We start from the raw sequence: 15,175 nt of genomic DNA, 5'->3' as shown, positions 1-15,175 counted from the left end.
AAACATCCTCTGAATACAGAATATCCTTATATTTAAGAATACATGAGCCGTGCCATGGGAAAACCAACATAGTGTGTTTGCGACCAGCATGGATCCAGACCAGCCTGCGCATCCGTGCAGTCTGGTCAGGATCCATGCTGTTCGCTTTCAAAGTGTATTGCAATTAGAGAAAACGTTAGCGAACAGCATGGATCCTGACCAGACTACGCGGATGCGCAGGCTGGTCTGGATCCATGCTGGTCGCAAACCCACTATGTTGGTTTTCTCATGGCGCGGCTCATATGTTGCTTAATATCATATATTATCGTTGTCAGATTGATAGTTTAGAAATCTTTCATTTTCGAAGTACATTTGTATGTATATGTTGTCATTCGTACAGCTTTTTATGGACATGCACAAATAGATACAAAAATATGTTTTGCCTCATTGATACAAAGTTCTTTCTGAAAAGGGCTTATAAAATTATAATTGAGCCGCGCCATGAGAAAACCAACATAGTGGGTTTGCGACCAGCATGGATCCAGACCAGCCAGCGCATCCACGCAGTCTGGTCAGGATCCATGCTGTTCGCTTTCAAAGCCTATTGCAATTAGAGAAACTGTTAGCGAACAGCATGGATCCTGACCAGACTGCGCGGATGCGCAGGCTGGTCTGGATCCATGCTGGTCGCAAACCCACTATGTTGGTTTTCTCATGGCACGGCACATATATCTTTTTTTTTTTGCATTTGCTTTTTTTTTACAAATCATCCGTAATGCAAACTTTATTTTCATTGCTAAGAAACAAGTGTAAAAAAAACTGTGGCACGTTATCGTTCCTTTTCTACCAATCACACACATTATTTTCTAAGACTTATATCATGAAGAATATACGCATGCGCAATATTTGTGAAATTTCAGATTATTAAGAAGCTGGTCTATTTATAGCTCTGCCTAAAAAGTAATAAAAAAAGTCGGATAGAGGCTATAAAGAGAAATCTTCATCATAAAGAAAGTCCTTCAATATTGGTATCTCAGTGACGAAAATTTCACTTCACTGGCTGTTTCTTTTACTTAAAAAACATGTACAAAAGCTGTTTCAGCAATTGTATTCAGTGTGTTTTAAGACTTGGAGCTTATGTACAGGCTAAATGTTGTGAGTTGGTGCAAATATTGTAACTGTCCATGTAGATTTATATGTTTCGCCGTGATTACATAAATGAAAAAAAAAATCTTTCTCAAAGCCAGAATGTATATCTCAATATGAACTGAGATAATGATTACATTTTTCGCTATATTGTGCAAAAAGAAATACATGTAAATTTGCCAGATAGAATATGCACTTCCCAGCCCTTTATTTCGCATTTTATATATTTTTCAGCACCAAGTTCGTCAGCCATAAATCTCTCTCTAACTACATCGACGATAACCTGTCCATCCAACACAGGTACCGGAACCGGAAGTGGATCCGGAAGTAGTCCAGCTGACGGTGAAGAGAGCAGTATCACTATTGATAATGGTATGGCGAATGGTATGAGCCCTCCAGCGTCACATCCGAATGCAATAATACCCCTTGGATCTGCTCCATCATACCAACCTATGGCAAATGCTGGAGACAGTGTTGTATTACCAGAAACGCCTACAACAACTGGAGCCCCTGGGGAGTCTGGTATAGCGGCAGGTTTGTTGTACAAAACAAAATAAATATGTCTCAAAAGATTTGATTGGTTTATTTAGAATAGTCACATGGCATTCTTAAAATACGGAATCCTCTGTAGTAATACGATACCATATATACAAACAGCAACAACATTTGCTTTTGGTATATTCTTAAAGTTGACCATGGTTCGTACTGTGTTGCAAATTTTAAACAACTTTTACCGTGCCGTTTTTTTTTCAAAAATGTCCCATATCCAGTTATTGTCTGGCAAGTGGGAAAAATCCTTTTAATCATATAATTATTTTAACAGAACAAAACTGCTTTAAGTATCCACGACTGCAATAAATAAGCGGCAACCTGTTAGTCAGAAAGCTAAAAATAGACTTTTTTAAGACGGGAGGTCCGAACATATTAAATACGTATATAGATAACAGACATATTCCCTCCGCTTGCTACATGTAAAGCTGAACAAGTAGCATTTGAAAGAAAGTCAACGACACAATTAAATGGAGGAAATATGGTTGGCAGAAATATGCCACCATACCTTTCATCTTAATTGAACTTTTTATATCCTACGTCTCGCAAGAAAACTCTATAAGTTTGATTATGAATGTAGCCCTACATACACACTTAATGCATATATTTAGTAAACAAAATATGTGACAAGATCCTTTGAAAGCAGAGAATGCAAGTTAGCAACATACTAGTAATAACAGACACGGTGTGATTGAGTCTATTAATGAGAGGTAATGGAATATGCAACACCCCTCATGCCGCCATAGCACCGGCTTAAGCGGAATTCTAAAACGGTTGAAACCTAGAAACCAATGTACTCTATGATTCCAAAGGGCCAGAAAATATAACAAAAAGTTAAAAACAGCTGTCAAAAAAGAGCGTAAAAATGGGGGGTTTGAAGTGAAATTAAGGAATCTGAATACAGATTCCTTTGTTCATAAAACATTAAGTTTTGAGTAGTTTCTACATTTCAAGTAGATATCTAGAGTACTCAGTAAGTGAAAGATGGTCGTTGAGTATCTTTAAAGATTACAGAAAAAGAATACTGTTTACTGTTTTATTTCAAGCTCCAGTAGAGACGTGTTCAACTGACTGTGTGTGTCCCTGTGGCTGGGTCAACCCGCCGAAAAACTACACAGCAGAGGAACTAAAGGCTGTTGTTATCGAGATTCAAGAAAAACTCAAAGTGACCAAAAACACGCTAAGCGCAGTGGTATGATTAAATATTTTTCTTCCTCTGTGTTCTGGGTGATTTTTTTCGTTTTCTTTATGCCAGTTAAAAGTTCAGATAGAAAGCGAAAAAAGTAATAGTTTAGTAACTCAGTGTGTCTCAAACTGTATTAAACCATAATCTGAAATGAAAGTTACTATTTCTTATAGATTTCGAAGAACTTTTAGTGTATCTATTCATGTTTTGAATAACTTAAAGGCTTTATGAGAAACACAATGAAGGCATTGTAACTAAAAATACAAACTTCAAGTAGGAGCTTTCTATATTAGATATATGTGTAGTTACCTGCCTCAAAATACAAGGACAAACAATTATTAAAATATCATTTCATGAAAAAGAGTTATTTGAGCTGAAAAAAAAATGATCCCGGGTAAAATATTTGGAAAAATGGAGACAACTCCGCTTAGACTCTATGATAGGCTTAGGTGGCTATTGACCTAGAACCTCATGCAAACTATGCACTTTTTACCTCTAGGCATGGAAAAAGCATGCATACTTGCCACTTTGATTAACAACTTGAATACAAAACTATGTAAAGATCAAATAATTGATTGCCCTGGGAAAAGTGGGACATTTTCTGTGATGAAATTTGTCAACAAACAGACGGTTTTTTTAAAAGAGTCAAATCCACAGAATTTCACAAGGTGAAACATGTTGGTAAGGCTACTGCTGGAAAGAGAACAATCTCAACTAACCATACATATACGTCAAAGTATGGGAAAATATCTAGAAATATGACAAAATAAAAGAAATCAATTTCAGGACTGATAGATGCATAACTGTGTTATCATGCATGGCATTTAACATAGACAGGTTACTTTTCCTTTGCACTGATCTAATAGGTACAGGATTAGGATTAACAAACGGTGTTCACTCAACAATTCCACTATATAAATAGATTGTTTCCCTTGTGTAAAGAAGGCTTAGGGTAAGTCTCTACACAATGTTAAATGGTGCACACACTGTTATCATGTTTATTTCAATGTAAAACAGTGAGTGAACGAGACTTTAGAAAATGTCAACACTGTCTCTTTGAGTGGATAACTGTAACTTTATAAAAAGGTTTATTTGAACTACTGTAAAAGCAGAAACTTCCGAGAGGGTTTTAATTTTTGCTATATTCTGGAGGTCCCTCACCTCATAAACAGTAATTATACTGTAAATATAACCATTAGTGTAATGCAAATTATGAAAACCTCGTCATTGCACAATTTTTTTTTTCAACATATTAATGTAAACGGCCATATTTACAAAAATCGGATATGTTCTTTGTTTTCCGTTACAGCTATAGGAAAGCCTTACTCTTATTTTAGGTGTAATAGTACTAAAATGGTAATCAGGCAGCACTTCGGATAATGGCTGAAAGAAATAATCCTCATTTTTTCCCCAGTTGAAGTGGCATTTTCATGTTTAATGTAAACTAGTTCCTGTTTTTATAACGTTATGGACCTACATGTATACTTGATACCTTGGTACATTTTCAAGGATATATTTTGCATTTATAGAAATACAAATGTATAAACAAACCTGATTGCAACTGTGTTCATACCCTTATTTTAGCTATCAGTTTGAAAGAAATTCCGTAGTGTTGACTTGGCAGACAAAAGTCTCTCTTAAAAGATAATTGACCCCTTCTTATTGCGGGTGTGTTTTTGTGGTTTATAGGTCATTTTTATGAACATAAGGCTAGTAATTATACCCCCACCAAACATGTTTGAGCGGGGTATATAGGAGTCAGTTTTGTCGCGTCCCGTCGCGTCCCGTCCGTCGCGTCCCGAAATCTATTATCTCAGTTATTACCAAATGGATTTGATTCAAACTTAAAATGCATGTTCCACCTTATCACCCACATCATGTGACACAAGGTGCATAACTCTTGACACCAAGTTTTCATGAATTATGTCCCCTTTTACTTAGAGTTTAAGGTTAATTTTGTTGTATTTTCACTATATCTCAGTTATTACTAAATGGATTTGATTCAAACTTAAAATAGATGTTCCACCTCATCACCCAAATCATGTGACCCAAGTAGCATAACTCTGACACCATTTTTAATGAATTATGCCCCTTTTTACTTAGAATTTAAGGTTGATTTTGATGTATTTTCACTATATCTCAGTTACTACTGAATGGATTTGATTCAAACTTAAAATAAATGTTCCACCTCATCACCCACGTCATGTGACACAAGGTGCATAACTCTGACACCAAGTTTTCATGAATTATGTCCCCTTTTACTTAGAAGTTTAGGTTAATTTTGTTGTATTTTCACTATATTTCAGTTATTACTAAATGGATTTGATTAAAACTTAAAATAGTTGTTTCACCTCATCACCCAGATGATGTGACATAAGGTGCTTAACTCTGACATAAATTTTTTATGAATTATGTCCCCTTTTACTTTAAATTTAAGGTTGATTTTGATGTAATTTCACTATATCTCAATCATTACAAAATAGATTTGATTCAAACTTAAAATAGATGTTCCACCTCATCACCCACATCATGTGACACAAGGTGCATAACTCCGTCACCAATTTTTCATGAATTATGCCCCTTTTTACTTAGAATTTAAGGTTAATTTTGATGTATTTTCACTATATCTCAGTTACTACTGAATGGATTTGATTCAGACTTAAAATAGATGTTCCACCTCATCACCCACATCATGTGACACAAGGTGCATAACTCTGACACTAATTTTTCTTGAATTGTGTCCCCTTTTACTTAGAATTTAAGGTTAATTTTGATGTATTTTCACTATATCTCATTCTGATTGGCTTAGAGCTAAAGGGAAGTAACCTTTTTTTAACTTTTGTACTGAGTTTCTTCCCCTTAAATTCCAGGAATTAGTCTATTTTTAGAAATCCTATTTTTAGATTTTCAATATTTTAGGTATTTTTCTAAGTTTTTTATTATAAGTCCTTTGTAAAAAATAAAAACATTTTTCTGTGGTAACATGGGTCGGTTAGACACATTTTTGTATACACTTTTAGTGTATCTCTAATATTAGAGATTTAATATATTTACTGGTATAACTATACTAGTATTATACTAGTATTACTTATATGTGGAAGCCCAGGATGAAGTACTCCAAAGTATTTTTAAGATTTGTTATGGTTGCCATTCTTCTGTGACAAGACCGTATGGTGGAGGTATGAGTCACTCCTGTGACAGTTCTAGTTATTTTTAAAATTTGGTCTGGCTATGTGTAACAGCTCTCAAGTTGGGAGTTTGTATATTTAACAGTGCCTATAGGTGTGTTCTTTGCTTGCCAACTGGAGTAAAAAAATAGGTCAAAAGAAGCTCAAACAAGAAGAAATGGTTAAAACTTTAAAGTCGCGACAACAATTTTTGAGAATAATTGCCGCAGTAACTCGCATTAGTGGAAGTGCCATAAAGCCTTGAAAATGATTTTGTCCAGCTGAAACTTGGTCCTTTTCATGCAGTAAAGCTACTGTTATTACATAAATGAAGCTGCTACCATTAGATAAAGCCACTGTTTCTCACAGGTTATCAGTTATTATATATAAACTGGCATTTTCAAATTTTATGTAAGCCAGTTCCTGTTTTTATTTCATTATGTACCTATACAAAAAGATTTTGTTTTTTGCATTTATAGAAATATAATCATACCTTAGTACTCCTCATGTGTTCATATCCACAAGTGTTGACCTATAAGACAATCAAATCTCTCTTAGAAGATACATGACCTCTTACCTACTTTTCTTGGTGTTTTTTTGTGGTTGATAGATCATTTAAGAACATTAGGCTAGTCATTTTCTTTTAAAATTGTCCTGGCTATGTGTTACAGATTGTTAAATCTATCTAGAACATGAAGTAACTTTATTTACTACTGTATACTCTTTAAAGACGAATAGAACAAACCACACATTATTAGGAGCATTGGAACTTATACCCAGGTGCAAAAGTATTTGTCCGTCACTTTCTCAGCACCCACTTTCATCGAATTTTGGAAAGAAAAATATTTTCGCCGGAAAAAGTACTCTTGCCATAATCCAGCGACCAACGCTTAACACTCTGTAGGGGAAGAGTTTTATTATATTTTTGAGTGTGTACACCCGCGCAGTCTGGTCAGGATCCATGCTGGTCGCAAACCCACTATGTTGGTTTTCTCATGGCACGGCTCAACTTCACATTAAATTTTACTTATATTTAGTTTTTATTTACCCATGTCTAGTCACGCTCAGATAGAATTATTATTATTTGAAATATGTTTGAACTGTTTCGAGACTTGTTTTGTAGAAACTGTTATTGTGCCATGCAGATGCCTTTAGGGGCCTTGTATTCAAAAACTGAAAACTAAAATACTTTCACATCAAATGAACCATAACCAAATGTTCCAGTCCTTGTGGTTCAGTCTTGCATGTCTGCTTACAATGTAAGGCAACATTTTTTCTTTGGCGATTCTCTACCAGATCTGAGCCATCAAGGATCACCATGACCATCTATTTTAGCTTAATATTCTTTCGGGTACAAGTTCGTGTCACAGTTCCGTAGATTGATCACTTTGAACTCTTTATTTCCGAGTATAGGTTTGTGTCACTTCTTTTTGTTTCATCTCTTTAAGATCTTAATTTTCGAGTATTGGCTCGTGCAATTTTATATTGATTTAATGATTTATCGATTTCGAGTATAGGCTTGTGTCTGCATCTCTTTAAACTCTTAGTTTTCGAGTATGGTTTCATGCAATTTTATATTAATTTAATCATTTGATCATATTTAAGAATAGGCTAGTGCCACGTTTTATTAATAACATCTCTTTAAACTCTTAATTTTCGAGTATGGCCTCATGCTGTTTCATATTAATTTGAGCCGTGCCATGAGAAAATCAACATAGTGGGTTTGCGACCAGCATGGATCCAGACCAGCCTGCGCATCCGCGCAGTCTGGTCAGGCTCCATGCTGTTCGCTTTTAAAGCCTATTGGAATTGAAGAAACTGTTAGCGAACAGCATGGATCCTGACCAGACTGCGCGGATGCGCAGGCTGGTCTGGATCCATGCTGGTCGCACACCCACTATGTTGGTTTTCTCATGGCACGGCTCATTTAATCATTTTATCATTTTCGAGTATAGGCTTGTGTCACTTTTTATTTTTACAATCCCTTTTAACTCCTAGTTTTCGAGTATTGCCTCATGCAGTTCTATACTTATTTAATGATTTTATCATTTTCGAGTATAGATTCGCTCAAAAAGCAGCGCCAAAGACGGCAGAACAGAAGCCGCCGCCGTCGGGATTGTTGGCGTGGTATTCCTGGTAGCAATGATGTGTACCATGGTCTTACTAGATCTCACAACTCTAGCACGTGACATCAGAATGTTGATGGGAAATCTACGGCAGGTGTTCCAGCCCTGACGTCCGTCTTTCTGTCAATACAATCTGAACCTTACTTTACGGCGATGTTAATTTGATAATGCAATATTAGCTGATTCAACTGATTTAGTTTTGTGATATTTGTGAGTTTTGTTGTTGTTTTTTTTTCCATGTTTTACATTTTGAGACTATTGATAAATTTGTCAATAACGAGATCTTATTTTGTTGTGCTATGAACTTATATTGTAATGATATTGTAAAATTGTTGTGTTTGTGGCAATATCGAACCCGATAAATGACTACCAAAGAAACGGGAAAGAGAATGCTGAATGTCTCGTTCATACATTTATGTCGAAGTCAGATATACCTTAGCTCGGTTTCAATCACAAATTTGGTTTTCTGTTTGTTTTGAGCAACATTTTAAAGTAAAATTATAAAGGCTCTATTCGTCGTTTCTACTCTATTTAATACATCAGATAACCAACCCAATATACGTTTGTATACAACCTGAACGAGTATTTCCTTGTTTGCCAGTCTAAGGGGACGATGTTTTAAATAACCTTTTTACCATTTTTATTCAATGACGCATGGAATAATGGAATGCTTTTAGTTTTGATTGTATACCTGTAACCCATCATTTCGGTAACCAGAAACTGTATGATTAGTCCTTTGTAACGTTCTTGAGCAAAACTAATATAATAACTGTTATTATAAGTAATTCGTTTTGAGCGTTCTTGGGCAAAACTGATACGATAATTGTTATTACGATTGATGGAAAATTGATATAATAATTGTTACTAATAACACGATTAATTCATTTGGAACGGTCTTGAGCAAAGCCTATGTCTTAATTGTTATTATGATTAATTCATTTGGAACGATCTTGAGCAAATCTGTTATGGTAACTGTTTTTATGATTAATTCATTCGGAACGTTCTTGAGCAAAACAGAGACATTGATTATTATTATGATTAATTCATTTGGAACGATCTTGAGTAAAACAGAGACATTGATTGTTATTATGATTAAGTCATTTGGAACGTTCTTGAGCAAGCCTAATATGATAATCTTTATTATAATTAATTCATTCTCGACATTCTTGAGAAGAAAAAAATAATAATGAAAATTATTATAATAATCATGAGTGGTCAGCTGTTGAGTTGAGCTCATGTACATTTTTGGATTAAAACTACTAATATTTTGAAATGTATTTTAAAGACGTAACGCTTAGTTTTGGTATGTGTTTTTCAGTACTTCCGGTGATCTAGTACACGAGTGCTTAAAGTATAGCAAGTGTTTTAGTATGAGTGTGGGAGTTTTGGTAATATTTTAGTATGCAAGAGCTTTTTGCATTGTAAGTGTTTGCATTTAGTCTGCACGTACTTTGTGTTTACATTTTAATTTGTTGTTGTCACACTTTCGTCAACGTCAATTTAACAAAAGTTTTTCTTGCCCAAATGAGTCTCATAAGCTGCAGAGCAAAAATGTTTTTCAACCACATACACATATTGAAAAAAATTGTGTAATTTATAATTTGCCTTTACAAAGCAGTTCCCATAACGTTAACAAAATCATGTCATTTTTAAAACATAAAATTTCAGTGAAAATTTTGCATATTTAAGCTGGTTTCTCATTTGTTACTTGGTCGAATGTTTTTACATTCTACACAAGTCTTTACCATCATAAAATAACCCCAGAGAAGACTTCGTCACACTGGTTTTCAATTAAACAAAAGTTCTAGAAATTTTGGTGAACGTTACACACGTATGCTGGTTTTAAGGTGTTGCATATTTCATTACCTCTCATGGATATAGTCAATAAATTCGAGTACTGGTTCGAGTCGTAAACTCGGCCAGGTCGATCTGTATGTACGTCGTAAATATTCGGCCACCCACTTTAAAGCTTTTTTTCGAGCCAGATGCTTGAGAATGCATCTGTGTCATCACAAGCACTTGCGTTAGCAACAAAGTCGGCAAAAAACATTAAGTTGAGGTGAGTAGAAAAAAAGTTGTCCTTCCCTAAAGTTTGTGTACTCTAAATAGCAAATATTTTGTCTCGCGGGTCTCGTGACGTCATTTCACGCTCTCGTTTTATGCTGAGGCCCGGCAAGGGTTAATTCAAATCTAAACTTTATAACACAAAAATAACATGCGCTAACTAGCATTAAACGCGTTAAAACCAAGAAAATGAATATATTGTCCCTCAACGTCATTGAATTTCATTGGCTACGTTGTTTTTTCACGTTGACGTCATTCCCTTATGAATTATCCGTTTTGGGGCCGTAATACGTTTATGCTTTTCCACGGAACACGCATATATAGAAAGGTGTTATAATAGCACGTCAGCGAGAGATTCTCTTTACTCTCCTGTTGAAACACCCCCGAAAAGTGACAAGAACAGCAGTTTTATGCTAGAATGTGTGACAAACAGTGACGTAAAAATTAAACTACGTCATGCTGGTGTGAGAAGGATGACAGACGCTTTTTAAATTTCTGTTGACAGATATTTCCCACGAGCTATGCTATTGAAAATTGATTGCAGTTTGTTGAAAAAAGAACAATTTTGGCTGTAGCATCGATTTATTTCGAAGAAAATGTTGAAAATACAACCAACTTTATGTTTAAAAAGTGGCCGAATATTTACAACCTCTAGAAGGTAAAATGTGGAGGCTTAACCTGTCTATTATTTTAAGCGCGGTTGTATTGTTTACCATACCGTAAACGGTCGTTAATGATAACAATCAATGTTACTTGTATCAAAGCACATATGGTAGAAATTTTGTACAAATCAATTGTAAAACGAAAGAAATATTAATGAAAACCCGCAAAAAGTGGCCGAATTTACGACTCGAACCAGTAGGTTATTATTAGGCTCTGTATGCTTCCAAATTATCTTTTAATACAGACTGTGCATTGTATTTCATATTGTGAAATAACTTATCAGAACTAAGTTTCATTTTCGGATTTATATTATATGTTTTTACCAGATTTTTATACGGCCATTTTCTTGATAAGAATGTCCGAAGGCACTTTACATAGCGCAAAGGCTGCCGCTCAGAGCCCAGAGTTCATCCTCTACTATCACAGATACTGGACGATCTGACCAGAGGGACAGAGTGAGACAAAGATCCCAAGAACAGAGAGATATAAATCCTTTTAGATACAGGTCTTTACGGCTAACTTAGCCTAGCTCGTTGCGAATAGACAGTCTGGTTCTTTAATGTTCCCGATGTAAAGCAATGATACACGCGAAGCTCTCTTTCCTGGGAAGAACCGATATTTGCCTCTTGGTTTCCAAGTAAACAGGATTTTTCCCATTGGTAAAACTTTTGTAGGTTAAAATGTTTACACATCAACACTGTCCACATAATAAGCGATTGAGGCAAATGAGAGAAATAAAAATTCAATTATCACTTTATGAAATTTGTTTTACAAATAACTTTATTGCCCTTGATATGAAAAAAAAACACTAATTAAAGATGTTCTCCTCTGTTTTCTAAGCTTGCTTTTAGGTTTAGCTTGTTTTAGCTTGTTTGCTGTTGTCGTGTTAAGCGATGTGTGGAGTCTACACTTTTTCTATTTTTTAGGTGTTCTAACTAGTCTGCACTGTCATCAATCAATCCCAGCACGTCAACAACTGTTTCAAACAAAAAATCTCTTTAACAGCTGCCCAGGACGTCCGCTAAATGTTTATTTTAAGTGGAGCATTTCTTCATCATTGTTGCGATTAAAACGACAAGAAAAATATTTGACATGATTTCATACAATGAATCAAGTTGATTTTCTATGAAACTGATGAATAATTTAAGGCGTAATAAAAGATTATAAAGTTTGGTATGAAACAATGTTAATATCTAAACCAGCACACAAAATAGCTATTGGTTATGTCTCTGGCAAAGTCGCATATAATTTTCATTTTTGACTACACATGCTTATTTTGGTTTACAGAATTGACCCAGCTTTTGGCAAAGGGACTGCAAATTACTAAAAGTAAATTGACTGGACCAACATATGTCCCGTAATAGCCATGACCGTGTTAAATATAACTATGTTGAAAAAGAGGTTCACCAAAACCAATTGCATTCTGGATCAAAGTAAACCTGCCTCTGATTATATAGGTGAACATCTCGTCTATGCTAATTCTTTGCACAATTTTTCTTTAAATAACTTACAATTTGAACTAATTGTAACGCTATTTTGTCCTTTATTTCAAGATATCAGGCAGTTTGCACAGTGTCTTGTGGTAATTTCAATTAAGTTCTTTCTTGTGTCTTTTATTGTTATCTCTGTGAAATTATGTGATAAAGTTTTAACTCTGTGATATCAAATAATGTGACAAATGTAATTCGTATATCATCATCGACAGCAAATAAACATGCTTTTCCGTGCAGTACTATCAACTAAAAAAATAAACATTTTTCGTATTGATGTGTGCCCCTTGTGTGCTATCGGCAAAAAATAATCATGTTCCCCATGTTGTGCTTCAGCAGAAAATAATTTTTCCCATTTTTTGCTGTCACAGCAAAAATGGGTTTTCCCATGCGGTGCGTCAGCAGAAAATAATCAGTTTCCCTATGTTTTGCTGTCGCAGCAAAAAAATCGCTTTTTCCCCAGCTGTGGTCAGCAGAAAAAGCTAACCAGTTTCCCCGTGGCAGTCAAACAAATCCCCATGTTTCCCCTGTTGTGTATCAAAAGCAAAAACCCCATTTTCCCCATGTTGTGAAATCAGCAGCAATAACATTTTCCCCCAATTTTGTGTATCAGCGAAAAAATCTGTTTCCCCATGTTCTCGTCACACAAATAATCAGGTTTTCCCCTGTGTTGTCAGCAGCAAATTTTCTTTTTCCTGTTTGTAAAATAAAAAAACATACTTTAAATTGTGCTATAGAAGAAAAAGCAAAAATCATTTTTCCCCCCATGCTGGCAATCAAAAGCAAATAACCATGTTTCCATGTGTGCAATCAAAAAAAATAACCATTTTCCCCCTGTTGTGTATAAAAAGAAAAAAACCTTGTTTCCCCTGTTGTCTATCGCAGTAAATAATCATTTTTTCCCCATTTTTGCTAACAATGCAAATATCGGTTTCCCATTGTGTCATAAATTTTAAAAATAGTTTTGTTTCCATGCTATGCTATCAGGGCAAAAAATTGTTTCCCGCTGCTGTTTTATCAATAGCAATACTAATTTTTTCCCAGGCCATCAAAGCATACTAATATTTCCCATGGCACTTCAGGAGAATACAAATGTTCCCTGCTGCACCTCGTAGCAAGTAAATGTTTCCCCAGCTGCACTAAAAACCAAGTAAAAATGTTTCCCCATGCGCATATCGTTGAAGTACTAATGTTTCCCCAGTGCACTATCAAAGCAATAAAATTTTTCCCCCCTGCTGAAATTCATAGCAAATACTAATTTTCCCATGTGCTTCAGTGAATCTAATATTCCCCAGCGCATATCAAACGCAATACTAATGTTCCCATGCGCACTTCATTTGCGTACTAATTTTCCCATGCTGCATATCATAGCAATTAAAAATTTTTCCCCCATGCTGCATATCAAACCAAGTACTAATTTTTCCCAGCTGCATTAAACGCAAGTACAATTTTTCCCCCAGCTGCACTATAAAACGAAATTACAAATTTTTCCCCCTGTTGCCCTTCAATAGCCATACAAATACCCCCCTGTGCCTTGAATACAGTTTTAAATTTTGTTGCGCCTATCAAAAAAAGTCTAATGTTTCACTTTGGCCATAATAACAAGTCTAATTTTCCCCCTGCTGCACTATTAATAACAAGTATAATGTTCAGTTTGCTGCACTATCAATAGCAAAACTAATTTTTTCCCCCATTGCCTATCAGAGCAAGTATAATTTCCCCCCTGACCCTTATAAAAGCAAGTATAATATTCCCCATGCTGCAATAATAGAAGTACTAATTTTCCCCCATGTGCATATAAAACGAATACTAATGTTTCCCATGTTCACTTCATAGCCAGTATTTTTTTTCCCCCCATGCGCAGATGATAAAGTATAATATTTCCTTTGCTGCACTATCATAACAAGACTAATTTTCCTTTGCTGCACTAAAATGGGAAGTATAAGTTTCCCCTTCCTGCACTTAAAATAGAAAGACTAATTTTCCCCTGCTGAAATTATAACGAAGTACTATGTTTCCCCAGCGCATTTCAGTAGCAATACTAATACCCCCCATCTGCATATCAATGAAAATTTACAATATTTCCCCTGCGCCATAAAAACCAAGTACAAAAATTTCCCCCATGCTGCATATCAATACAAGTACTAATATTTCCCCATGCTGGCATATCAAACGAAGTACAAATTTTTTTCCCCCATTTTGGCATGTCAATAGCAGATTAATTTTTCCCCTATGCGCACTATGAATAGCAATTACTTTTTTTTTCCCCTTTTGCTGCACTATCAAAAACAAGTACTAAGTTTCATTTTGCTGCACTATCAATAGAAATAAAATTTTTTCCCCTTTCCTGCACTATCAATGCAAGTACTAATATTTCTCCATGCTGCCTAAAAAACGCAAGTATAATTTTTCCCCCTGGCAATGAAGGGCAATTAAAAAATTTTTCCCCGTTGCTCATATCAATAACAATTATTTAATTTTTCACTTTGCTGATATAATGAAGTACTAATTTTTCCCTTTGCTGTACTAATGAAGTACAAATGGTTCCCCAGGCCGTGCAATAAATAGAAAAATCTTGCTTCCCCCGAAGTGGGGCCCCAATAGTAATAATGATGTTTTCATGGTGTCTTAGATAGAACCCCCAAATAAAATTGGGATATTTTTTCCCTTTTAATGACCCTTTGGGTTTTGATATAAAAAACTGGTTTTGAAACACATTTGTTTGTATTTTATCTTTAGCATTATGAATGTTTTAGCTATGTTAAAATTTACTCTTTTTTTTATGGAATAAATTTTCTATAAAGC

At 35.1% G+C, this 15,175-nt stretch overlaps 1 protein-coding gene across 1 annotated transcript in view; it reads left to right on the top strand.

The window, feature by feature from the left end:
- Nucleotides 1-12,620, top strand: part of LOC128549565 (uncharacterized) — a 51,446-nt gene extending 38,826 nt beyond the window's left edge. The window contains exons 17-19 of the mRNA XM_053526513.1: nt 1,360-1,659; nt 2,721-2,866; nt 8,089-12,620. Of these exons, the coding sequence (XP_053382488.1) occupies nt 1,360-1,659; nt 2,721-2,866; nt 8,089-8,262 (620 nt within the window). The 3' untranslated portion in view covers nt 8,263-12,620. The remainder of the gene's footprint in view (nt 1-1,359; nt 1,660-2,720; nt 2,867-8,088) is intronic.
- The last annotated feature ends 2,555 nt before the right edge of the window (nt 12,621-15,175 follow it).

This window comes from Mercenaria mercenaria, chromosome 16 (assembly GCF_021730395.1).
Source record: "Mercenaria mercenaria strain notata chromosome 16, MADL_Memer_1, whole genome shotgun sequence".
Lineage (NCBI taxonomy): Eukaryota > Metazoa > Mollusca > Bivalvia > Venerida > Veneridae > Mercenaria > Mercenaria mercenaria.
This window is presented reverse-complemented; position numbering and strand designations above follow the sequence as displayed.